Source organism: Pomacea canaliculata, linkage group LG12 (genome assembly GCF_003073045.1).
Source record: "Pomacea canaliculata isolate SZHN2017 linkage group LG12, ASM307304v1, whole genome shotgun sequence".
In the NCBI taxonomy this organism is placed as follows: domain Eukaryota; kingdom Metazoa; phylum Mollusca; class Gastropoda; order Architaenioglossa; family Ampullariidae; genus Pomacea; species Pomacea canaliculata.
The window spans coordinates 23,626,607-23,653,443 of NC_037601.1; the positions used below are offsets into that span (position 1 = coordinate 23,626,607).

The 26,837-nt window shown below is 36.8% G+C and overlaps 1 protein-coding gene and 1 long non-coding RNA gene across 2 annotated transcripts; one reads left to right on the plus strand and one right to left on the minus strand.

Annotated features, from left to right (window-relative positions):
• Nucleotides 1-135: 135 nt before the first annotated feature.
• On the minus strand, nt 136-19,087 carry LOC112576822 (translocon-associated protein subunit alpha-like). Its single transcript, XM_025259583.1, is given in 9 exon segments — nt 136-304; nt 844-943; nt 3,527-3,605; nt 9,078-9,157; nt 11,793-11,924; nt 13,155-13,279; nt 13,421-13,511; nt 14,436-14,581; nt 18,895-19,087. Coding segments are annotated over 9 exon segments (873 nt in total). The 5' UTR covers nt 18,935-19,087; the 3' UTR covers nt 136-224.
• Nucleotides 19,088-19,174: 87 nt separating this feature from the next.
• Nucleotides 19,175-21,419, plus strand: LOC112576823. Its single transcript, XR_003101919.1, has 3 exons — nt 19,175-19,389; nt 20,108-20,174; nt 21,224-21,419. It is a non-coding gene; the product is annotated as an uncharacterized LOC112576823 (long non-coding RNA).
• Nucleotides 21,420-26,837: the final 5,418 nt, after the last annotated feature.

Consider the following 26,837-nt stretch of genomic DNA (forward strand, 5'->3'; position numbering starts at 1 on the left):
TAACATTAAAATAAGGCATCACTTGCAAGAACATGCTCTAGGCAAATATTAATAGTATGGTTTATGGTTCTATGCCAATAAAAGTTTATTTCTTCATGATAAAAAATTCTCTTGCTAAATAAGAAACAAGGCAAATTATTTTAAATATTTATTAGTGAATCATAGGAATGGAAAACAAATGGTAAATGGCAAAGAGAATAACACTGTTTGCACTTTTCTTAAAGTCATTCTTCCCCTGATCCAGAAGATCGTTTGCTGCGGCGCTGACGTGGTGACTGCTTTGGGGATCTTCTTGGAGAGCGGTCTGCACACACCAAAAAAAAATTAGGTTGACTTAAATTTTCTCTAAATATCTGAACCATATACGTCCAACTGGGAATAAACTTGATTACCCAAAACTCACATTTTCACCTTTTGTTACACCATGCCAGTAAAAAGGATCTATCAAGGCAAAAGAAGGTAATATGTCAAAACTCTGTTTCTTCCATTATACAGTTATTTACGCACAGCGTGATCTGTTTTGCGACATTGCCTAGTTTTCATTTTAGTGTGTGAAAAACACTAGCTGTGAAGATATTCACTCTCATGGAAGCATGTAATATAGAATAAGCAAGCATGTGTTGGTCTATCACTTGTGCCGCTTCAAGTCACAGGACTTGCACCCTGTTTAGGGCGTCTTTATTCACCACCCCTGCTTGTCATTAGGCACTTACATCAGAAAATTCTGTCCTTTGCCTACTTTCAGCATTACCACCTATTTAGCCAGCTATTTCTGCTTTACATTTTGGTTTTACTATCAAATCTAAAATTCTTTCCCAATAAATTTCTGTAACTAGTACTTACTCATTTCTTGAATAGTTTCTTTTGGAAGCCAGTCATAATCAATATCAGCATTCTGTGTTCCCATCTCAATAACCTGTCTAGGTTTGGACAAATGTTTCCTCTGCAATGAAATCAGTGTCATCAAAAACTCATTTCATCCATTTTTAATACTACTGATTGTCGGACATCTTTTGTCTCCATAAAATAGAACATAAACCAAAATGAACTTTGATAAGGCATTTAACGAATATACAATTTAAAAATAATTTTTAATGAATTATATATATAAAGAAGCTGATTATGACAGTGGAGAACTGTATCTAAAGATAAGCGGATCCTATAAGGCTCATACTTAATTTTTTTGTTTTTTTAAGAGTAATGTAAAATTCCAGGATTTTAAAAACCAGGAGTATAACTGGTTTACAATAAAATTAGATATTTCTATTTACTGATATGTTTACCAATAGGTTTGCCATCATCCATTACATGTCATCCCCATGTCTGAACTGGTGTCCAGTCACTTAATCCCCGACACTTCATCCCCTAGACTTTTAATCCCCAGACATTTCATCCCCGACACTTCATCCCCAGACACTTAATCCTTATAAATCAAGTGCAACCTATAATAGATTGTTGGATGCAGTTAGAGAGCTCATGCCTAATGCAGCTCCAGAGACAATATATAATAACAGACTTTGAGAAAGCTGCGATGACCGCTTTTAGTCATGTAAAGTAATGGGCTGTTACTTTCGCTGAAGTCAAGCGGTATTATGCAAAGTCACTGAACTGGGGATGAGAAGTGACGATGAAGACGACGAGTGACGTGGAATGGTCAGATGCCACCCAGCACTTGCCTATGTACGTGAAGAAGACATTGTTGATTCCTTCGAATTGCTTGCAGAGTCAATGCCACAACATGATCGCATGCCGGAACTTCTATCCTACTTCAAGCATACCTAAATACTGTATATATTGTTAAAGAACATTAAATTTACTGGCTTATATAAACTTTAACTAATGTTGTAGATGTTCAAAGGACGTTGAAGTTAAAAGCATTATTGGAATTTGAATTTCAATTAAATTTTTCGCTGACTTCATAATTTTGTTAGTTAAGGATTTAGTTTAGGGATTAAGTGTCTGGGGATTAAGTGCTTAGGGATTAAAAGTCTAGGGGATGAAGTGTCGGGGATTAAATGTCGGGGATGAAGTGTCTGGGGATTAAGTGACTGGGAACCGTCTGAACTGGGCATCCAAAACGACACATCTGTGATGCAAACCAAAATGCGATAATGCCAGCTTAACCATTAAAGAATTTAATCAGCACTACTGTTAATGAAGATCTATCTGGCACAATGTGCTGCTAAATAAAATAAAGTGTCTTGCTCTGATTATTTTTATATTTAAAAAAAAATACTGATCTTTTGAAGGTATCATTTTCATCTTTGCTTATTTCTCCTTTTGTGCCATTTTTTTTTTTTAACAGGAATTGTCAAGAGCTACCTGCGGAAAGTGGGTTCAGCTTCTGACAGCATGTGAATAAAAACATTGACTCTGTTAATTGAGTGAGGTGGGGTTTTTTGGGGGTCCATTCATGACTAAAAGCCTCAACATTTAACATGCATGATGTTTCACTGACATCAACATGGCCTCCCACTTTCACAGATATTTAAAAAATGTTACTTGAATAAAATATAATGGTAATAACAGAATTACTGAAAAGTACTATTTGGAAGTACAGTGCTACCAGCATGTCAATGCTTGCTTTCAAGACATTATTTAAAATCATTTTTGTAACAATACGAATTGCATATTTGCTACCACAGCTTGATGCAAAATTAAATTCCTGTAAAAAGTAATCACCCTCATCTACAACATGATGCACCCATGTTTCATTAAAGGAAAGGAGGAGGAATAAGTGTTTAGGTAGGAGTGGGGAAGAGCAACACCACCTGAAGGGATGTCAGTCTGGGAGGTGGCATAATGTGACAGATTGGGATAGGCCTTCAGAGAAAAACGACGTCTGTCTGTCTGGATACACATGGAAACAGATGAAAGTTTTGTGATAACTGCTAAAAAGGTAAAGCCTGGTGTAGGAGTGAGCCTTCCACTACACGATGTCATAAGAGATGCCAGATTCTGAGCATACACGTTGAATGGCTGCCTCTTCCTTCCATTTTTAAAAGTCTTTAGAAGATACAACATAAGAACTGTCACAGTAGGCGCATGAGGAACAATCACCTGCAACAAGGCCAGTATTGCGGCAACGAAATCAGTGAGCTTAGGACTTGCAGAAACTAGTCCTGTGGCTATCCTTCTGACAGTTGAAGCAGCATAGCGGAGAAGCAAAAAAATAACTGACAGTTGAAGCAGCACAGCGGAGAAGGAAAAAATTAACTGACCGGCAAATATCTGACCCAATAAATTTAATTTGTGCACTTGTAACGCACAGTATAACAGCCGAGATAGGTTGCAATCTTTGCGTTGACCAGTAATGATAAAAGGTTAGGCACACTGAAGAGATGCAGTGAATGCAGCCTGGCCATTACATGGAATCTTTGCTATGCTTCTTTACATTTTAGATTAGTTTTAATGGCATGGGATTATCGTTAACAGTAGAGTGCGATAACAGATCCAACTCCCAACGCATGTTAAAGTACTTGTAACTTTATAAACATGCTCTCCTTATGAAAGATAATAAACTTACACCAAAAGTTGAAACAAGTTGCTGGGCTCCAACTAAAAGCAGAACTCCAACAGCAGCCAGAAAAACATACAGGAAAAACCTATAGAAAAAAGAAATTCTTTAACCATTTTCTGCATACATGAATGCCAACAAAAAAAATAAATAAAAAGATGCATCCAACACACACTAATTTTGTCATATAAATGTGTGAGACCACCTAAGCTGACAGTTCAAATAAGAACACAGCTCAAACTGTCTCAAGTATTATAGCAGCTATAACATATGAAAGGAAATTCATTTTTCCAAACATGCTTTAAGCTGCTCTTGATCAATTTTTTCTTCAGGAATTGCAGGTTCTAGAATAGCCATTTTAGTCTCTAATATTAAAGATGTGAATTTTGCACTGCCATGCACAATTGGCAAAGTTAACTCCTCTTTTACAGCTCGCACCTGCAAATGCAAACGACTTCGCAGCTATAGGTCAACTGTGTCAATACACTCATAGTGAATGAGTTATTCTCTAAGTTCTGAATGTCCAGATATCATCTGCAAACCATAGCTTGCATATTGTTCTTCAGTGATGGTCATGGAGCATTTCACGCATGTTTTCCAAAAAGGGGTTGAACAGTTCAAGTGATGGAGGCGCCCTTGGCGTACGCCTACTGCAGTGTGAAAGAAAGCATTCATTTGGTTATTCAGTACTGTGTTTATCGAGCTCTTATACAGCGCTTTGATGACTTGGATGAGCCTATCTTTGATGTTAATTTTTACATCACATGCCACAGCCCTTGCGCCAGACTCTGTCAAAGCCTTTTGTATTTAGCTGTGATAGAAGTTCTGCTGATGTTGAGGATTATCTCTATCAGGATACAATACTTGAAGATCTGCTCAACTGTGTTCCTACCTTGTCTGAAGCCAGCCTGTTCTTCTGCTAGCAGTTCCTCAATGGTGGTGCCGATTTATTCTGCATTACTTTCAGCAAGACCTCTTGGGTAGCTGATTAGTCTTAGGGTTCTGTAGTTCTAGTTCATCAAATTTATTTTATCTGGATTTCAATGCAAAGGTCAAGGTCCGTACCCATCATTTTGACATAGCATGGATATTTGATCCCTTAATCCACCAGAAAATACACTTTAGAGTTTGCATAAATCACACACTATTATCAATGACCGGAGGGGAGCTGTGTGATCCAAAATCATTTAGCATGATGTTTTGATTGGTCTTCTACCTTGAATTTAAAAAGGCAGGAAATATTCTGGGGGGCAAGTGATCATTGTCTTACAAACTATCCCATCTCAGATCGAAGAGACTTACCAAAAGGGTAGAAATATGGTATTTCTTAGTAATAATCACCTAAAATAAGTTCACCTTAAAAATCTTATCATCTTATACTTGAACAGAAATTTTCTATTTTCTGTAAATAGTGTTAAGTACTTTCAAGAGAATTTTTATGTCTCAGAAAAGTTTATGAAGAAGTTAAACCTTTCCGAACAGAGCACAATGATAAGGACTTTTAAAGCCATAAAATTACACACAGATTTGTAAACTATACAAATTTGTGGCACAAAACTATTTAATTTGTTTACTTTTAAAGCCAATTTTTCTGGAAAATTCAGGTATTTTGTGGCCCTATGCTCCACAGGGGGTCAATAGGAAGAAGACAGTATCTGGAATAACATTTCTTTCAAACATAGTGATATTTCCACACCTATTAACCACCAGCAATATTATGGATTTTTTCCATTGCTTCTTCTTTGCTTTTCAGTAAACTGCCCTCCCCCATTCACTTTTTAAATGTCAGTTTATGACCGCTTTTGTGTGTGTGTGTGGGGGAACAACCATGTTATTAAAGATATCATTTTTGCTAACAATTAGTTTCCCCCAGCATGCAATGTCTGGAGTCACACTGACACTACTAATTTAATTTACTCACCTGCCAAAGCTTTAAGCAGCATGTTTTAATCTATTCTGAAGTAGACAAAACTTTTTCTAAATTTACTAAGCCAATGTTGACAGGAAATGTCTGGTTCAAAAGAGCTAAAAGCTAATACACACACAAAAAAAGCTGAAATATCTATAAACACCAAGTACAATGGGAATGGAAACTGTTTTCTACACACCCAACACCGAGATCATGTCAATTAACATTAATTTACAAATAAAGATGTACATGCACCAACCCTTTTAACTCATAGCAGTCTTATAGGACGTGTACAGTGCTTTTATTATTAATTCACGAATGGTTAAAGGTACAGGAACAAACAATAGCTCATCTTAAAGCTGAATCATTTCTCTACAAGTTACTTCCCTTGGTTTGTGCGACGGCATCCAGTCTTTTTCGAATTTAAGTATTTTGTGGTGAGCAAAACCTGATAGAATATGCGGGCAGATGTTCCCACTACTTTGTCAACCAAATCAGCTGAGTTACTGTGTATCGTGAGATTCCTGATTCAGGACAATATGTATTCACATTAGGATGAAGAAAAGTTTGCAAGTGTGCATTAATAACTGGAAATTTTTAGTACTTATCTAGTCTTTGCTTTAGCTCTACTTCCGAAACACGTATCTGACAGGCATTTTGGGGTATGCTGATATATGTGAGTTTTCTATTAAGGCCAAGCACCTGGGTAAAAATTGTCGAAAATTTTAAGATTTAGCCATTTTGAGATTATGGCATATTGTGAAAGTTCAAAGTCTGTTCTATTCACTCACCGAGTGGATTTTCATAAAACAATCTAGAAATATGTCTATTTTGTCAATAAAAACACCTACTTCTATCCTATTTACTTTTCCCGAGCGCAGAATTAGCGAGAATAGAGAATGTTTGGGACATAGCAACACACTCGACCACGTGCGAAACATCGTCACATCGCATACCGTACGAAAGGTCACTGCATGAACTTTCAAACAAAGGCTGTGTCAAAACCATAGAAGGCCCCACGCTATGATACGAGGTCTTTTCTAGACGACACAAAGGGTCGAAATTTCCTTATATGGATGCATGCGTAACATACTTAGCATATAGCCAATCAGAATTCACTAACGCCGACCTCGACGTGGTCATAGGTCACACGAACACTCTTCGGCAGTGTTCGGGTATCCCACAAGGCAACTGTCATGGCCTCCGGACGTAAACAATCTCGAGAGTAACTCAAAGCTAATGCTGGGGTATTTTCTTTCTGGGACATTAACGTTAATATTAAATGTTCATTGTGCCTGTCAGACGCTCATTTTCTTATCAAATACCACGTGCGAAAGAATAAAAACCACGAGGACATTCTTAGACCGTCGTAGCAGCTAAAAAAAGTAACTTAGTGAACTGAATTCGGCTGTCGAAATCACCGTCAGTCATGTGGTAAGCGAGCTGAAAATAAAGCGAAGTTTTAATTTCTGCTGCAAATCTCGGTAGTAATCAGGACTAGATGTGAATATTTACAAATTTGAGTGAACGTGCAATGCTAGTTATTTATGTACTTTGTCTGGAGCTTACATCATTTGCACAGATAACAAAGGTTGGGTGGGGTTGGATGGTCTTACTCCAACCAAATGTCACAAACAGAATGTGAAGACAATTATGTATAGCATTCCTAACAAACAGAATGAAAACTGCTATCTAGTCAAGTTTGTAGCCATTCAGTGTCTAGAGAGCACATCATTGTCAGAGCCCTAAAAGGCCAGACAGCTGGTGCTTTTCCCATAAATTTTTGACAAAAAAAAAAAAAAACACCTAGCCACAAAAATCAACCATCTTTAATCCATGTGACTACAGATCATAAAATTCATAAAATAATCCTAGCATACAGAGGAACAGAACATGAGCAGCTGCTCAAATTCTGGTGTACTCAATGATGTATCTCTAGATTTCATGAACAGGTTATTCTTCTTATTCCTATTCGCCCCCCCAGTGGAGCATATAGGGCCGCAAGAATAGGTTATACTCTGCTACAAGCTTTTGAAATAATTTCTTTAATGAAAGAATTATATTTTGATGTTCATCTCATCACTCTGCAACTGAAGGCTAAGAAAGATGAGAGTGTTTCCTACTAATGCTGCTACTTCAGTAGATGCTTACAAAAATTGAAAGCAATATGTGAGACAGCATCACTAAATGTTAGATAGCAAAAGACCATAAATGGCATAAAACCATGAAGCTAGTGGACACTGAACTTCTATATAACTATCTAACCTATAACTGTGTTGCTCAATGTTTGCAAACACCATTGTTTTTATTACTGTGTACTTCTCTGAAGCCTAGTCAACATTTGGGTACACAACACAACATGTTGACTTTACTAAAAGTGAACAAATAATTAATTTATTAGTAATGTTAAAGTTATGTGTAGTAACACATTGAAAGATTGTTATAGTTTTTATTCAACAGGTAAATTACATGAAAGGCTTAGATAAAACAAAGCTACTAAGCTTGATATTTCTGCTCGCGCTTTTTCCGTTCCTTGTTTATGTTACAGTTTGTTTACTTATAAACCCTATAACTTTATATTAACATGTGCTACAGGCTTAAAATTTGGTTAAAGGTTTCTTTATACATATCTAAACATATCCATGAGAGCTTTTAAAAAAACTAATTAGTGGTTTAGTAGTTACTAAGCTTTTAGTTTGTTTTCCCTTGCCTTTTCAGTTTCTTGTTTTGGTAAGCTTGGTTAGTTCAAAAGCTTATAAATTAATATTGACATGTGATATAGTCATGAAATTCTGTTGAGAGTTTCTTTATATACATGTCAACATTTAAATGAGGGCGCTTTTAAAAAATATTTAGTAGTTTAGTAGTTACTAAACTTCAGTTTTTCTTTCCTCGTTTTTCTCAGTTTTTTGTTTTGGGTACAGACTGTTTACTTCAAAAGGACAAAACTTTTTATCGACAAGAGATATAGTCGTGCAATTTGGTTGAGTAATTCTTCATACATATATAAACATTTCTATGAACGATTTTTAAAGAAATATTTAGTAGTTTGGTAGTTATACTGTTTTTAATCAAAATTTCTTAAAATTTAACACAGTGTTTTTACAAAAAATTCATAAAAAAAAACCTAAGCCGATTTTGCAAAATCTCTTTTTCATAGAAATGTAGATCTGTCTTTTAAGTAACTATTTCAATAAAAAGTTCGAGTCTACTCACAAAATTGACGAAGTTTTGTATTTTTTAAAATGTTTGTTTTGGCGCCATTTTGGTTTGTTTCCATGGCAACCGATGGTGTGACAAGTGCAGTAAAACTATTTTTTGAACATTCAGTCAACGGCTAAATAGCTGATACAAAAAAATCCGCGCTATCGCGTGAAACGTAAAAGTTTTTTTTTTGGCAGGTGCCTGGCCTTAAAAAAAACCCAAAAACTTCCTCAAAGTAAAACTTCATTTTTCCTAAATATAATATTTACAACCAATTCAAAATTAGTTTTGTGACATAAAGTTTTGTATAATTTTTTTTTTCAATTAGCAAAAATGCTAACCCTAATCCATTGAGACATCTTGTCTGAAAGGAAGGTAGCTGCAGTGAGTTAATAGATTAGGATTCAGCATGAAAAGAATCTTGTAATAAGTGTGTTCTGTACTTACGTTTCCCCATCCAATCCTTCATCTGGTTCAACTACCTGGACTGTTTCATTAAAAACAGCATTTTGATACATATTGCCCTCCTGCAATTAAAAAAAAAAATTAGTGAGGAACTCTCCACTGTATAGAGCAGGTCCACCAATCAACCAACCCACCAGTCTATTGTTAAACCATCATCACTGGCATTTTGTCTCAAAATAAAGATTATGGTATCAGCTAATTACACAAAAAAAAAAAAAAAAAAAAAATGATTCACCTGCAGTAGTCCCATTTATGCGTACGGCAGGAAAGAATGGTTTGACCTGGAGGTGGGAGGTGAGGGACACACAGGGTGACTGTTACCTTCATAGCCACGCCTCTCTAATGGTTTCAATGTGGTCTGTCAAGTACCCTCAACCTCCCTTCCTCCCCCAAGTCCGACTCATTTAGAGGGTATAAGTTTGGCAGACTTACCCAGCTGGTGATACATGTACTCACTCAAAAGACTCCCATAATTATCTATTAACTCAATCGCTGCGCAAGGCTTCTATTAGGTCACATTACCCTGTGCGCAGTTTAATTGACCAATTTCAAAAAATCATAAAAAAATAACTGTAAAAGTTAGAAAAACAATTGAAACTAATAATAAGAGATCGAACTGTGTGGAACAAAAATGTTTACATTTGAATCCTGCATAAACAGTCACTTATTAGGTAATCCAAAGCAAATTAGGTAGGTGTAATTAAATTTTCAAGAAATTTTCACCCGAAAGATAGTAACTTTTTAGATTTCACAACCCGATCGGAATGTCACACGTCAAGAATTAAAGAAAATTTTTTTACATGATATATACAAGCATAAAGTAAAAAACAATATCACATTTTATTAGAATATACATTAGAATTTCATATTACTCACTGATTTCTTCTCATTTTCTATTGTTTGAGTACAAATCCACGTCAAATCGAGCGAACCAAAAAAAATGACAATATGGCGGCGCTCACGTGTAAACAAACTATAGGGTGGTAGCAGAAAAAACGAGTTAACACCAGATTGGTTGAATTTTTCAGCCTTTAAAGGGAAGCAATCGTTGGACGAACAAGTCCTAAAGGTTCCCGTGTTTTCTCCCTTGTGTATTCGTTCATTTACGAGTTGTGCGTAAATGTACAATGCGTGTACCACCGGTGGGCGACGCGCACAAGTTAAGAGCCGTTTGTGCGCCCACCGCTGGGCTACGCGCCGCGAAAAGCTTAATGACTCAAACATGAAGTTGTATGGGGAAAATGAATCTAAAGTAATAAAATAAAAATTATTTCCTTGTCTATTCAAATTTTAATTTGTGCCCAAAGCTGTGTGTAATGTCAGTACCAGTGGCATCATGGCTGATACAATATGTCGGAGAATACTGAATCTCGAAAGCCCGATAGTATAGAATCTATTGTATCATATGCATGGGAAAACTCTACAGGAATGTAATAAATACGCAAACATTCCCAAAGAATTAATCGCTGAGAAGACAATGGATCAACTCTGCACATGTCTTAAGCTCACTTCACTGCGCCTACATTGTACTGTCCTATGCAAATGCCACTTTGCTCTTTATGTTACCTACTAATGAACAGTCTTAAGAAACATGTGAGTTTTGAGGTACCACAAAAGCCTTGCTTTTCAGGATCTATGCCTGTACAGAAGCATGCCTTTTCTCCTCCAACAATAGAGTAGCTGCATGAAGACCTGATAAACGTACTTCAGATTCAACTTTTCAAGCCACGATATTACAGTTGACACAGTATCTTGTTAGTGCACATAGTAAATGATAAATTTTACATCTGTCTTTACTACTAAAATATGATCAAGACCTCCTGATAAACCCAATGTATTGCTAAACTATCTGGCCATGATATGGTTACTGAGACAGTGTGGATGCCACTGGCTGTGATATCACATGTTATTCATGCAGAGGAGACAGATTTTGCAGGACTTGCTCACTACAAGTGCATATCGCCAACTTTGAAATTGGATAATAAACCAATTTAGGCAATGAAATTTATAGATACATTTATATTATTTCTATCTACCAGAATCCGTTTATATAACTCAAACTTATAGAGTTAGTCTTTAATACAGCAATAGTTATATTCCCTAGATTTGACAGGACTATGATATGCTTTTTCAAGACGAATGTGAACTCAACACAAAAAAGCACTCTGCTTTTATAAAGACCTGACCACACTTTCTAAAGGACATATTTGCTAAAAATAAATGATTAGGACTTATTTTGACCACCTCCAAATCTAAAAACTTATGACCACACATAAAAATCACCCTAAAAGAAAAAGATTAGTAGAGAAAAAAAAAATAAAAAAAATAAATAAAATAAAAAATTCAACAGCACTGAAAATGGAGGACAGTCAGAAAAGAATGCTGATGAAAGGGCCAGTAAAAAAAAAAGTAAAGGTTGACTAGCTAAGCTGCTCTCTGGCACGATGTTCATCTGTGGCATGAGAAGCTGGACCCCAGATGGCACAGTGGGAAGGGGCAGCAGAGAAAACTGGCAGCAAGACAGCCTTTACAGCCAAGCAATGAATACATACAGATACGCTGTATAGCCAACAGCAACCCACACCAAGGTTTATGACTGCAGACAGGAACTGAAAGATCTGGAATTGTTTGTTATGCATGATACAGAGACACTCTGACCCAATGTGAATAAGACGGCAGAAAAAAAAAAATACTCACACCATCCTTGTAATTGATGTTGACTGTTAGACCAAATGGTCGTGAGCTGAAAGCTTCATTTGGTACAAAACCATACTCAAATGTTGCTTGGCGTTTAGATTCCACCACCTGGCTGAAGGTTAGGGTTGTGAACTGCACAAAGATAAAGAAAATTCCACTTTAGTTACTGGTATTCTGAATAGGCAGTATAACTTTTTTGTGTCTTGGGCATTTTTTTTGTTTGTTTTGTTTTTGATGAGTTTCCTGAGCAATTTAGGCACTCTTCAAAAGATGTATATGAATATCGAAAAGTTCGTAGGAAACGCTTAGATGGCATGCAATGGTGAGGGTAGGTGTGAAAAATAAATTTATGCAACATCAAAGCATGCAGAATTTGTTTTTAACTCATTTGAGTCAGAAGGCTTCAAGGAGATCACATTGCCCTCGTTTGCATGGAAATTCACCAATTTTAAAACATCATAAAAAAAAAATAACTGTAAGAGATAGAAAAAAAAAAATTTCAACCAATAAGAAGAGATCAAACTGTGTGAAACAAAAATGTTTGCATTTGAAACCTGCATGAACAGTCACTTATTAGGTAATCCAAAGCTAGCTAGGTAGGTGTAATTGGATTTTTTTCAATTTGTATAAACATCGGCAACCGAAATAGTGCTAATAAGTGGCAATTAAGTGAGAAATGAATCCTTTATTTCTCCTGTGTTGCTCTCGTGGTCTGTAATTGTAACTAAATATATTTTTGAAATGTTTGACCGTCGCCAAAGCCTTATCACAAGCCTTGAGTATCCCTTTAAAGATAAAAGATTTATCTGCTGAGTTTAGAGGAGGGTAACGTGTTTGTATCTCCTAGAATGCTTGAGATATCAGAAAGTTCCTGTGTCATGGTTTAGATAATTGTCTCTACAAAATCCCCTTCAAGTGTTTTGGTATGACTTTTTTTTTTTTTTAAGGTAAAGGCCACAAGCCTGTCCACAGGACTGGGATATGACACTATACATATCCCCTATATTATTATTTAAATGTTTTAAAAATTTCAAAAATCATAAAAACGTAAACTCAAAGTTTCATGAATCTTCATTCTAGGTACATTTTTACAGACTATTTATACTATATTTTAACATTCTATGATAGAAATACTCTTGAAAGACATTAAAAACATAACTGGCTACATAACCTGATTCTATAATTTATAAAAAAAAAATAAGCTACATATCTTTTCAATGCATTTTGAATGCTCAACTTTGTGGGCTCTGTTTTCAGTACTTATTGCATACAGCAACTTTTAAAATAACCTGTTGGTACCACAAGTTTAACAACAGCGCTGTAAAAAGCGGGGGAAAAAAAAAAAAAAGGGTATATGCTCACATTCTGCAAGTAGAAACTATAATCTTGGGGGTAACGGAAAGATGCATCCATGCCCTCCACTACAAATTCACCTTCTCCCTTGTTCATAAAGCCGACAAGAAAACGAACTTGTTACCAGCAGGCAACTCTGTAAAAAACAAAAGAAGCCTTTCATTTACAGTCTAACTTGTATTACTCCAAAACTACTACTATCAGTCTCTACTGATCCATTAACAAAATTAAGGTAATTCAATCATTTTTGGAGTAACATAACTTCAATACTTTACCATGGCCTAAGCCTGTTGGTTTGGTGAAAAGGACAAAAGTGTCTGCGTCAGGATGTGGCTTCAGCACAGGCTCATCTTCACTCTCTTCTTCCTGCAAAAAAGATTTTTCTCAACACAAAAGCTTTTGAATCAAAACAATTTAGCCCTTCTGGTTGACCAATCTTTCTAAAATTCCCCTCCACTATATCGTGACTGCAAATAATGAGGTTAAGGCGAAGGCTGTCACTTACAACTGGGAAACCAGCATTTTGAAAACGTCCTAGATGACAGACTTATTCAAATAAGTGATGTAAGTTCTGATCAAATCTCATCCTTCTAAAGAAGAAACGAAAGGATGTGGATTGGTGTTCTAATGTTACGGTGATATTTATAATCTGTTAGATCTTTGCATCATTGCTGTGCACGGTTGTTCTATTTTCCACTATGACTTTCAAATTTACTGTCAACTGCTGGTTTTTTCTACCTGACGCCATACCAGAGTCTTCTGTTTTTCTTCCCAAGTCATTGCTATTATGGACCTTTTTAACTGGAGGATCAGTCATCTGCTTTAATATTTTCATGCTGTTTTTCTCTTTGCGATTGCACAGATACCAGCAGTCTTCTGGCAAGTTTAAACTAGGTGACCCCTGCATTTCTTGATCTGTGTTCCCACAAAGTACACAGTGTCTTTCCGAGTTGTAGATCTGAACTCACAACCTTATAGTGGATGTAATATAGCAGGCAACAACTCAGGCCTTTTGCACAAACAAGGTCACTGCTCATGTGACAAGGCTGATGAGAGAATTTAAAATAGTGGACCAATTAAATGCATATTTCTGTTTAGCTGCAATTCTTTAAGAAAAAAACCCCAAAAAACTAGACAGATTATATTAACCTATAGATGTCAAATCTGCCTTAGCACAGATTGAAGACAGAGACCTTTCTTTTATCAAATTTTAACAGTAATGATTGTGATAAACTTTGTACTTCGAACTATGTCTTTGGTGAGACCCCATTATAGCATAATTTTAATTACCCTTTCTGTTTCCACAACAGAGGAATCAGCATCTTCTCCTCCATCATCTTCTGCTGTTGGTATATTATCATCGTTTTCAATTGTGGCTTCATCATCCTCTCCCTCCCATCGTGCATCAGCAAAAGCAACAATACCTCCACGAATAGCTGATAACAGATCAGATCTTCATCTTTGAAAATCATTCATCAAAATCCCAGCTATACATCATTTACATTCTGTTCCAAAGTAGCAAAACAAACTGTGGGGTAAGAGCTTTGTGAATAGTGTTTTGAAAGACAAAGCAGTCTATTTCTACGCGTATTCTCATAATCTGTCATAAAAATTATATGGACTTGGAAACCAGATGTTATTTAAGGCCCCTTTACTTGCCATGGGTTTGATGGACTTGTTGAATCAACCCTTTGACCATATGTCGTATGTAAACCCACATTATCCTAAATGAAAGTCAAATGAACCAGGCCTAGGCTAAATGAATGCCTGAGCAGTAATGTTCATTTCATGTTAACAAAATGACATGTACATTTAATAAAATGCTCAGAACATGAGAATAAGGACTTTTTTAAAAAATTCAGAAAACTCCGTTTATTCGCCACTGTGAGTTTTTACCAAACATCTGCAGATATTTTTAATACAAAACTCCAAACAAAAGAACAATGACAACAAAGGCTTTTCTTAATGTAAAATGATTTTTATAAATCGTGCCATGCGCCATTGCGTGATTTGTTCTTTGAATCTATATATTGCCAAGCAGTCATTTTTTATTAAATAACATAGCGGTTGAACTTGTTTAAATATGCATGGCTCTGTAGATAATATTTAATGTATATAGCAACCCAAGTCGTCAGAGATGACTAGTCTTTTGGGCCTGGATAGATTTGACCAGTGGAATGATACGGTTTGGGTCGAGATGACTGGCATCTTAATAAACAAGCAGTCTTTTTTCAAATGCACTTAATTTATTGTACATGATTTTTGCAGAAAATTGTAATATAGGGTAAGGTGCCAGCCAGAGTAATCAGTAATTTTTAAAAAATTCAAAAAACTCAAGGGTAAGAAAAAAAAAAAAAAAACCTCACAAACTGACCATAAGTGTGACACAGTTAAAAACACCATTTCTAACCATCTTTTTCACAGACTGACCAAGTGTAACAGAGTTGCCTGAAGGATAATTAGCTTACTCATGATGCAAAAACTGAAACTGCTTCCTCGTGGCAGTACAAACATACTCGATCTGAGTCAAGTAAACTGCCAGGAAGTCGCTGCTAAAAGCAGTTCATCATGATATGAAGTGGCATTGTCATCCTGCAACACAGAACCTGGATGCATGGCAGTAAAGCTGTCAGGATGAGAAAATCCACCAACTCATTTCTGTATCAAATGCTAACATGTCATGAAAATGGTTCTGCCACTAAGATAGGTCCCTCCCAAGACCAACAGAGAGCCTCTGTTGTGTGGCTATGCTCCCTTACAGAAATCTGGATGGCACCATACTCGTCTGCCATCACTGAGGAACAGTAAAGCGGCGGGCACACGAGAAGCAAAAAGCGCGAAACTTTTCCGAAGCAACCCTGCTTTTCCTGCTTGCCGGTGACACCACTACAAGCTATCCCAAAGCGGCTTCGTAAGCCTGCTTGGCTTTAGCTTGCGGCCTGCTTCGCGCTTTAGAACCTGTTCTACTTTCCACGCGTTTCCACATGGCTGTGAAAGCAATAGGCCTCTGGCGAACCTCAGCGAGGACCAGACCATTCATTTGATCGAATTAATTAACTCCATAGCGAGCTATGGACTCGAGACGGCCTAATATAGGCACAAACAATTTAAGACCGAAACAGCGTTCGTGTGTGTGACCAGCGGCCCCCCTCAAGCCGGCTTATCAAGCAGCCCGCAAGCGGGCTCGGAAAAGCGCTGCTTCGAAAGCCAAGCTTGCGAAGCCGCTTTTGGCTTCTCGTGTGTCCGCACCTTAAGCTTTATCCAGCACTGACAACATTTTCAGAATGCCTTTAAGCCTGGAGAAGTTTGTCAGTGGCACATACATGGCAGCTGTACCATGCAGATTATACTGCTGCACAGGTGGTGTGGACAGTCCGCTTGCTGACATGGACACGAAAATAGAAAGCATAGAAAATGTGTTCTACATTCAGAAATATATATAAAATATTTAATAATCTTAACTAAGAAAGAACAGTATGCTCTGCGTAAGAGCTTAACCCAGGATATTCAGTAACAAAACACCACAGCTGAGCTTTAGCTATGAAGGCATTCGAACCTACAGGTGCAAACTGTATAGGAATAGTTAAAAACTTAAATTTTGTCAAAATACACATCCGATTATATCTCCCCCACCCCTGCTTAAATGAGACGAATTTTGCATAGAATTTAGGTTTGCAAAACAAATGTTTCCTTACTATCACCTTATAAACACAGTTGAGCACTTCAGGCAGACCACCATGTTGCCGAGTTAAATAATGCATCGACAAAAAGTAACTTCATGCAAGGCAATCAATTTGCAACACATACTTCACACATAAAGAATGTTGTTGGTAGCACATTATTGTTCTCATTAATTTACTTACAGAATCAGTCCTTTTGATTACAGAAGTTTTTTATGGTCAAATTTAGTGGAAAGGGGGAAGAGACTGGTGTTTAAGCCATTCTTTAAATCAGAAAAAACAAGGTCCCATGACCCATCTGACTGCTACAACAAAAACTTGTCTCAGTGCACATTGATTTATTTTTTCAGATGTTCAGCATGGTTTGACAATTGTCTGGAGCAGACTCATCGATGCGCTGACTGTGAAAACTCAATAATATTTGCAAACTTTGTACCATAACATTAACTTTTTCTATTCTTAAAAATGAACTTCAAGAATTTTAATTTGGTCCTCATATACAATTTGAATATTTTTGTTACTTATTGACTATTTTTTCACACTTTGTTTAAAAGTGCAGTCTACCTGTAAACTCACATAATGCAAATAATAACTGTATGCTGCTTTTCTCACCTTGGTGCATTATCAGCCATGTAGACATAAACATTACTTAATCTTGTTGTTGAACCTCAACATGCATTCAACTGTAACTTTCTTTGATAACTTTTACAAGGGTCCAGGACATAATGACGCTTTCTACAAACCGGAAGAGGCTAGATTAGGTGTGATAGAGATTTTTTTTTTTTTCAGGGTGTACATCATGTGTCTTTAATAGTTTAGTAAATGTGAGATAGTTTTTCCGAATAAAAAGTTTTCATTGTTTTCCCTTAAAACAAAGTAAGTCTTTATAAAATTCTGGCTGTTTGGGAGATACTTCTAAGAATGATGTAAGCTTTAAACCACAGTATGCCAGTCAAATCTAGGCTCTCCATGCATTACAAACACAAAAACACAACACAATATTCCTGCAGCTCTCTGTGAAGCTAATGGAGTGATAGGTGATTCTTCTGCCAACTGAAAATCATAACCCAAGATGCCAATGAGACAGATCTACAAATGATAGTCATTTGACTATAACAGAATTGATAAATGATCAACAACAGATCAAATCTTCAGGAATATGTCAACATGATCATGAAGCAGAAATTACGGTAACATGTTGAAGCCTTGACTGTGTGCCCTGAGGAAAGTCTATCTCAAGGAAAAAAATAGAAAAACTAAAAATATGATTACACTGCGATGAGTCCACCTTAGGCAGAGATATTACACTTCATAAATTCTCACTTTTTTATTATTGTATTATAGTCAATTTGCATAAAAATGAAGAAACTGTCATGGTAGTAGCCAGAGAAAACTAACGGCAATAAGAGAGTGATATTAGGAGAGTAAAAACAAAAGCCACAGGCAAGTAACTATTTAGCACCATTATAGTGCCATTAACAAGCGCAGGTATGTATCATATGCACTATAAACATTACAAATCCAAGCAGAAAAAGAAAAAATGTGAGCTGGCCTTATCAAGCCTGTTAGGCAATGGGTCACACACTAATACCATGGAAACTAGAAGAAATTGACATTTTCTCAACGAGCCATTCTTCTGAATGCTGGCTTGGGCTAGAAATATGTGGTTAAATTATATACTATCCTTATAGATACTGCCAGTGGAATATTTTGCTCAGCGGTCCATGAGTATTATTATTATTAAAGGTACCCTGAAACGTAGTAAATGGTCTCTGAAATTTGCGCTAAAATGACACTGTCAAAGAATAATAATAATCGTAATTACACGTCTAATTAGCCCAGAAACTTATTCGCGTTCAAATCAGGAATTATAGTTTGTGAAATTTTAAATTTGCGAAACCTATTTATAGTCTCAAAATGGACATTTCTAACACACTTTTATCACCGAACAGCGAGATCCGAGATATCAATACTACCAGTATATAATTACTATCAACAGTGTGCTTATTTTGCATTTTATTTGCCACGTACAATTCAAGCCAACGTGTAACCCATATGATAATACCTACATTGTCCAACAAACAACACCGTTGTTGGCAGCAAAAGCATCAAGATGAGAAGATGCTTCCAAATAATCCTCCCATGTCGATATTTGGAACAGCAGAAATAGAACAAGAACTAAGGTATACGATGGCCTAGGATTTCAACAGCTGAAATTCAGGAAAACTTTAGTCAAGCTCTCTTCCGGATACGTTGAAACGGAAGTGTGGGACGACAAGGCGAGAATATTCTGTATTATATTTATTGGTTGTCGAGTTTCCCCCAAACCAATGGAAATCTCCGTTTCAAACTGCCTTCACACCACTGAGAGTGAGAGAGTGAGACGTGTATAGGGATAATAGTTCGTGACGAGAGTGATGAGAGCGATGAGAGCAAGGACGTACGTGTATAGGGATAATAGTTCGTGATGAGAGGGAGCAGCAGTTGTTGCTCAGTTGGCATTTCAGAGTTACATGTACACAGTGGTTTGCAAACAGGCTGAAAAAACATCTCAGGATTGGAAGGTTCAATGTTCGAAATTCGATTTGTTCTGTTATGCTGCGGTGTACTTTTACTTTGTTTCTTTTCTGTTTAAATAATATGAACTACTCCTAGTCATTGCAAATATAAAGCTGCATTTGTTCGCAAGGTAAATATTTACATACGGGGCTGGTGGATTCGACCACTGCGCGAGTTGTTATGACCATTCGATTCTACCACATCATCATACAATAATTCGACGACGAAAGAAATGCATTTGATTACGTCTCTTTTATCAGGTTAGTGTATGTAATCTTTGTCACTTTCATCCTTCCTGCGCGCGCCTGCGTGTGTTGTGTGGATCCGCTATTAGTAAAGCAATTGTCCTACACCATGTTATACGTTTGAAAGTCGTTTGCCGATAATAATCTTCATTAAAGGGTGACGGAAATTGGTTCAAAGAGTTGGAAAAAAACTAAACAAGAACGCATTAAATAAAGGAGTGACTGAGAATTGCTTATTTCTTTGGAAAGCAAACCAATTTAAAGAAAAAAAAGCAGAAACGAAATCAAGCTTTTCCCTAGCAGCATGGCAAATAGGTCCCATATGGGTCCCATAAAGATTGTCCCATATGATCTCGAAAATGCGGTTCTGACTGGATCTCCTAATACAAGCAACTACTTTTAGCCAATGGCAGACGTGCACAGCCACCGCGGCCGCCATTTTTAAATTTTTGTTTCAATTCGCCATTTTGTTCTCCAGCAGCTGAGCGAAATTTAAGTGTTCTCCAGGATCAATTGCAAGCAGCATTCGACTGTTCGACAATACAGTACGTTTTTCTAACTTATACATACTCTAAGGTAAATATATTAGCTATTTATTCAATAATGTCCAAATTCAATGCAGAATACCACGCTCAGAGAAGAAGAATTAGAGCACACGTTCAGAAATAACACGAAAGCAATAAATGCAGAAGTTTTCCAGAAAGAAGTAAAGGCAGGCTCAGCAGTTCTGAACCCTAGCAATTTGATAAATTATTTAGTCGTAATTAATGATGCAGAGAATTCGGAGCTGTCAGAATTTCCTCCAATAACTTGTGATAACGATTTATCTGGCGATATTTCATCAGCTGTTATAGCATCCACTCGCGATCGGTTTCAGCTTCGCAATACCTAGATCAGGATCAAAACGAAACAGATGTAATGGAAAGGATTCTTTCTTGATTATTTAGATCAGGAAGATCAAAGTGAAACAGACAGCGACACTGAATTATTACAGAATACCAAGCGCATATCAGAAAACGATTTGTATCAGGATTTAGCACTGGGCAAGCCAATGTAACATTACACTTAGTTCTTTGTCTCGTTTACTGAGTATTCTACGTAATTACCATCCATCTCTCCCCAAGCATCCCAGAACACTGTTGAAAACCCCCCAAACGTTTAAACATTAGATCTGTAGAAAATAGTTCTGAATATTATTTTCACTTTGGACTTAAAGAATCTCTGTCTAAATCTAGTCTGGTTGGATTATCAGAAAAGTACGTTCTTAAGAAAGATTAAGGTAAGACTGTTCCACTTCAACACATTTGATCTGTCATTATCAATTTGAATTGTTCTTCTGTCTTGTTTAGTTACTTTTTAATAATTTCTTGAAAAGGGGTAAATTCATGGGTACAGGGGGGGGGGGCCTTTAGAGGGAAAGAAATGTACTGGGCTGTGTTGTGTTTAACACCTGCATTGAACTATCAGTGCAATATGCTGTATACATACATATTTTATTTATGCTTGCTTTACACATTAACAGTGATGTTTACAAAGAGATAGGCTTTGCATATTTTAGGATAAAATGCCTACAAACTGCATGTTGTTTCAGCAGATGGCCTATTCCATGGTGAGTTTTTGGAAGAAGCAGAAGGTTTAAAGGGGCCAGTAGCTGTAATTCCAGACAGCTGGCTGCTAGCATTTTTAAAGATTCCAGTGGTCGCAGGATGTGCAACTGGCCATCAAAATCTTCAAGCTTCATTATTAAACACCAGATTCCTCATGGCCCATACATCCAGTTCGCTTGCACAAGTCATCATAAGTAAGTGCAATTTTTTAATTCATAATTAATTTATACCAGAAAGAAAATTTATGAAGCATGTGAGCATTAATTGTCAAAATGATGCTATACCATTATGTACTGCAGGACAAAGGAAGGAGATAAAAAGATGATATCTGGACTGTTGAACAAGTAACAGGTACTGTAACTTTGGTTATTATGCTGCACTATAAAAGTGTAGTATTGTTAAAGGGAAATTTATGATATACTTTTGGTCTGGATTGGTGAAATGTAATAAAGTTTTTAAACAACATATCAACAGCTTATAGTTTTAAATTTAGTGAGCTAAATAAGTTTATGCAAATATATTCATTTGACACAGGATGCACAGCTAACAGACAGCGAAGGAGAAAAGAATGCGAGGAATCACTATTGATGACCATTCAATGCAGCAGTGGTCCACTACCATTTCCATACTCTCTGCCGCCAGTAGTTGTCAGCCCTAGGGTGTCCCCCAAGTAGCAGCTATCGCCAAAGTACTATTTCACCTTTGCCTTCACATCTCCAACACTCATTCTCAGGTTTTCATCCTGCCAGCATAGGACCCAACCCTTGGAAGGTAATTTGAAGTCATTTTGTTTATAATCATTTTAAAAGTTTGTTTTTCTTACTCTCGGCCAAGACTTATTAAGTGTTTTTGTGAAATATAGCCAGAAGTGGAAAATCCCAGCCTTCTTTTGGCATAGTGAAAAAAAAAATGGAAATAAATATGGATCAGATATCAAATAGATATATGACAAATAGGAAAAGCAACCAAGAGTAGTTATATTTTCCAAGCATTGTGAATTATAGCGAAGCCAGCAAAGATGACATCTTATATGTTTTCTGCTATTGTGTTCGTTAGTTTCAGCTCAACTAGAGAAACTTGGGACAGCAGCAACTGTCTTTTCTGGAAGAGATGAGAGATGATATAAAAGATGTGAAAAGGAGGCTTCAAGGATGGAGAAACAACACCAGGAAAGGAGGTGACAGGAGGAAACTGCCAGAGGGGTTCCAGTTTCCTTACAATCTTCAGAGGATGTTGACCATCTGGAGTGGGATTGGAAGACTGACCCTGGAAAATGGACACACTTGGTATGTGCGTATTCTGATTTGTTATAGGAGGAGTCAAATCTATTTCTGCTTTTGAAGGTTTTTATAGCATTTTATTTATAGAACAAATGACATGTCTGCAGTACTAAAAAGTAACAAAGGCATTGTTATGTTGGCATGGATTACAGCTGATAATAAATTTTCTGTAACAACTTCAGCTTGGTTACAGAGAAAAATGGGAAATTTCCTTAATGGTTTTCATCCATATTTTGGTTTTTCATAAATACTGTTCTCATAACATGTATCATGATACTGCCCACAGCAACTTTTATTTTAAAAAATGATGTATGCTTATTGTCTGTTTCCAGGAATGCATTTGACGATGGGTGGAATATTCACTTTAAAGCATGTGGTGAGGAGCATACTATCTGTGCTATTGTCAACTGACTCAGCCCGGTGTTACAACTTCAATGGTCTGAAAGAGAAGAAGGGACTCAAAACCACTCCTTTATTTTACAAACAGTTCAGGGTAAGGATTTAAATATTTGACTGGATTTTCATGAGATTAAAAAAAACATTACAGGGAAACAACTCTAGCCTGGCGAACTTTCCTACCTCATTTCATTGTGATCCAATTAACATTGGAAAATTAAAAATATGGACACATGTTTATGCAGTGTCTAGTCCTTTAATCAGCTGGTTAACGCTGTGTAGAAAGGAATGAACACAATAATTGATAGACGTCTTTACGTTTCGCATGTATTGGATTTTAAAAAAATCATATATGTCCAGAGTTTGTGTGCCTAAAGAAATTCTAATGCAGTCCACTTGTATCTTTCTGATTATAACACTTAAAATTGTTATGGCACTTTACATATCTATATGATTTGCTTGTACCTTCCTATTTTTTCTCATTATATTCTGGATTTTAGGGTCGGTGACCTGCAATTAAGTGATTACTTTTTTATGCGAACCTCATATTCTTATATTTGTTCTATTTTTAGATGCTGCAAGAAAAAAAGTTATCCTGAAGCTACAGATGCTGACCTGCATGTGTATACATCAATTGGTTAGCTGGTGCTCGGGATCGAGAAAATAGCAGAAGGGAAGGGCCTGAGCACAGCCTGTACAAGTCAGTAAATTGTATATGGGTGGACGACGAGTAAAGCTTGTACAACTTTACCTGCAGAAAAAAAGACTGTTAGGTTTTAACGAGATTTTTTTATCAGCTATTTATAAAAGTACAAGTTTTAAATTTGCATATTTTTTTTAAATGGTTGTAGTTAATACCAGAAGCTGCAATCCAGCCTGGAACCGTTTTATATTTAATCTCGTGGATTTTATTTATTATAAGAAATGTCTGTTGAAGCTTTAATCACTCCCTTTTGAAAGCAATTCAGTTCATGCTCATCATTTGATATATTGTAATAGATCTTTGAACCTTTTCTTTGGGAAAAATCTAATTAATGTAAAACTGCAATTTAATTTTAATGGTTTTGTCAGTGGATTCTTGTTTTTGCTTCTTCTACAACTCATAATCAAATAACGAGTGTTGCATTAACATGTCATGAGGAAACATTTTTTTATGCATTTAAATGGGACAATGCTTCACAATTGTTGTATATTTAAAATTATTTTTTTAATGACCTTGCTTTTTATCCTATTTTCACAGACATTTTAACTTCAATAAACGTCAGTAAAAGACAAATCATGTTTTTGTTTTTTTGGTGTGTACATTTTGCATTTTTTGTGCACTTTTTTGCTGCTTAATTAATGTAATCATGTCAAAAACACTCCTTATTAATCCATTGTTTGGCATTTATAAGGTTATTTTGATGTATTTGATATTATTGGTATTTTTAGGAATTTTGGCATATCATGATTTACATTGTTGTCAATCAGGATATGTCAAAATACCTAAAAATACCAATAATATCCTCAAGAATTCAACTGGGATTTATCTGGGATCTACCCGGTTTTTACACGGAAAAACACATATGGGTCCCATGCTTTGCCAGCTTTCATTTTCGGCCTGGGACCCATATGGGTTTTGGCAGATGAATCCCGGGTAACCGGGTAAATCCCATATGGGTCCCATGTGAGTCCCATATGGGTTCCTCTTTCAATGCTACTAGGGCTAGGGTTAACGTAAAACATTTCTGGCTCGTACGTGCAGTTTGCAACCGCTATGCTATGCGACCCGTTGATGCTTTGTTAATAGAACTAACGAAGTTGACGACAGTCTCGAGTGTGTTCCCAGTGTTTTGGGTATCAGTCTTTTGTTGTCAATATTTGTGTGCAATCCTTTAAAGTTTTTAAGCGTTTGCTCGGCGCTGACTGCACAGCTTAGTGCCATACCAAAGCTTCATCACTTTATTTTTCAAAGGATTGATTGAAACCAAGATTTCGCTTCCAAAGTTTTCGCCTTCACTGAGGCGTTTACAATTTTGTTTTTAAAAGCAGCCTCTCGTACACGAAATAACTAAAGGGAAGAAATGACGAACAGAGTGCAAGCACTGGTAGGTTGTTTATTTAGCAGGAAAGTGCTTCAACCCTTAGGCGATTTCGCACTATGGGGGAAGGAAAATGGAGTACCCAGAGAAAACCCCCGACGCCCATCCCTGCGGACAGGTGTCACGTAGAGAGATCTGCCATTGCAGTGGGGACAAAATTTAAGCGAGTGTTTTTAACCACTACACCTCTGTGCACTGGATAGTTGCCTTTAGTAGGAAAGAACTTCCACCTTGCAGCGATTTCCGCACTATGGAAAAGAAGGGGAGGAAACCCCGACACGCAGCCCTGTGGACAGGTGTCACATACATAGAGTGTCCCGAGACGAGATGTGACATCTTGAATCGCTCACTGCAGTGATGACAAGCGAGTATTTTAACTACTACAAACCAGCACTGTTCAAATAAAATAGTACGGCATGAATGAAAGCGGACAGTGCAGAGGATCAATTACTCTTTGACAAATTCCACCAGCCTCCAGGTACAAAAGAGCTAAGTTTATGATGATGATGATGATGATGATGATGAAAATGATAAGAAACAATATAAATTTAATTGCTGCACTGAGGCTACGGTATACAGTGCAGCTAACACTTATGAACAAAATAAGTATGACATATCAATAAGTGAATAACCGAACTTACGTCGCTGTACGCATGGCAAAAACAGAAGAGCCGTTAGTTTCCATCGAAATTAACATCATTCCCCCACTTATGCACTCGAAATCTCATTCTACACAAAGAACGGGGTCCTTAACCCTCTCCCCCCAAACAGTGGAGATATAATGATAAACTGACAATTGACAACGCAAAATATATGTTGCCACAGATTTCATAACCACACTGAAACATAATTCTTCTGTGTAACATAGTGAGAGAGTAAAACATAACTGCTGCATGATAGTTGCACAAGGTAGGTACTTCAACATTAACTGTAGAAATTGGAGAGAAAACTTATCCTTTTTTTAAAAAAAAATTGGCATCAACATTTGCACAACAGGGTAGTTACATAAAGTATGCCAATTTTGTGGGATTTAAAACATTTTTTTTAGTTTGGATGATCAATATCTGAAATAACCTTGCCTACTTTATCTCCATACTAAGAATCTCCATCTGCTTCCATCACCTGTGAGGTGTCTGAGTATGCTTTCCTCCAACCCTTTTTTCTGTTCGTTACAATGAATGGATGGATGCCAGCTGTGTATCAGACAAACTGAAGTGTCTGAATTCCACAGGAGTGATTCTCAGAATTCACAGTGAAAAGGAATCCGAGCATTCTACGCTGGTGAGAAGTTAAAGACAGGATGCACAACACCTGTGTGGATGAGCCATGAGTTCAAAAATAGGTGGAAGTGATCTCAGTGGTTTTGGCAAATGTCCACATCCTGGGCCGCTGATGATGCAAACAGCGTGAGTGCATGCCAATGAGGTGAAGTCTTTTCACACAGGGATTCCTTCCTACCCAGCAGTTCTTCTTTGATGCTATTTTGTGGTGAACATGAGTCAGACATAAGCTATTTAAGCAACAACAGAATCCCCTCAACGCTTGATGCAAGAGCTATGGTTGGTGGGATGGGGAGTGGGGCAAGTAGTTAGCATGGCTGCTATTGATAAAAATCTTTCACTGAGTTGAACCAGTGGGTCTGTTGTGGTCTCATGGGCTTATTCTCTGGGGTTTGGGGTTATTTACTCAACTATTTTAGCAGAAGAGTTACGCTCACATGCGTAGTAAATGGAAGATTTTTCTAGTCGGAAAAAAATTAGGTTCTCATATCATAAGAAGATTGCTGCACTGTTTTCAGGGTTAGCATTTTGCTGTTTCTCAACTTTTGTTTCAAGTGGCTCTCA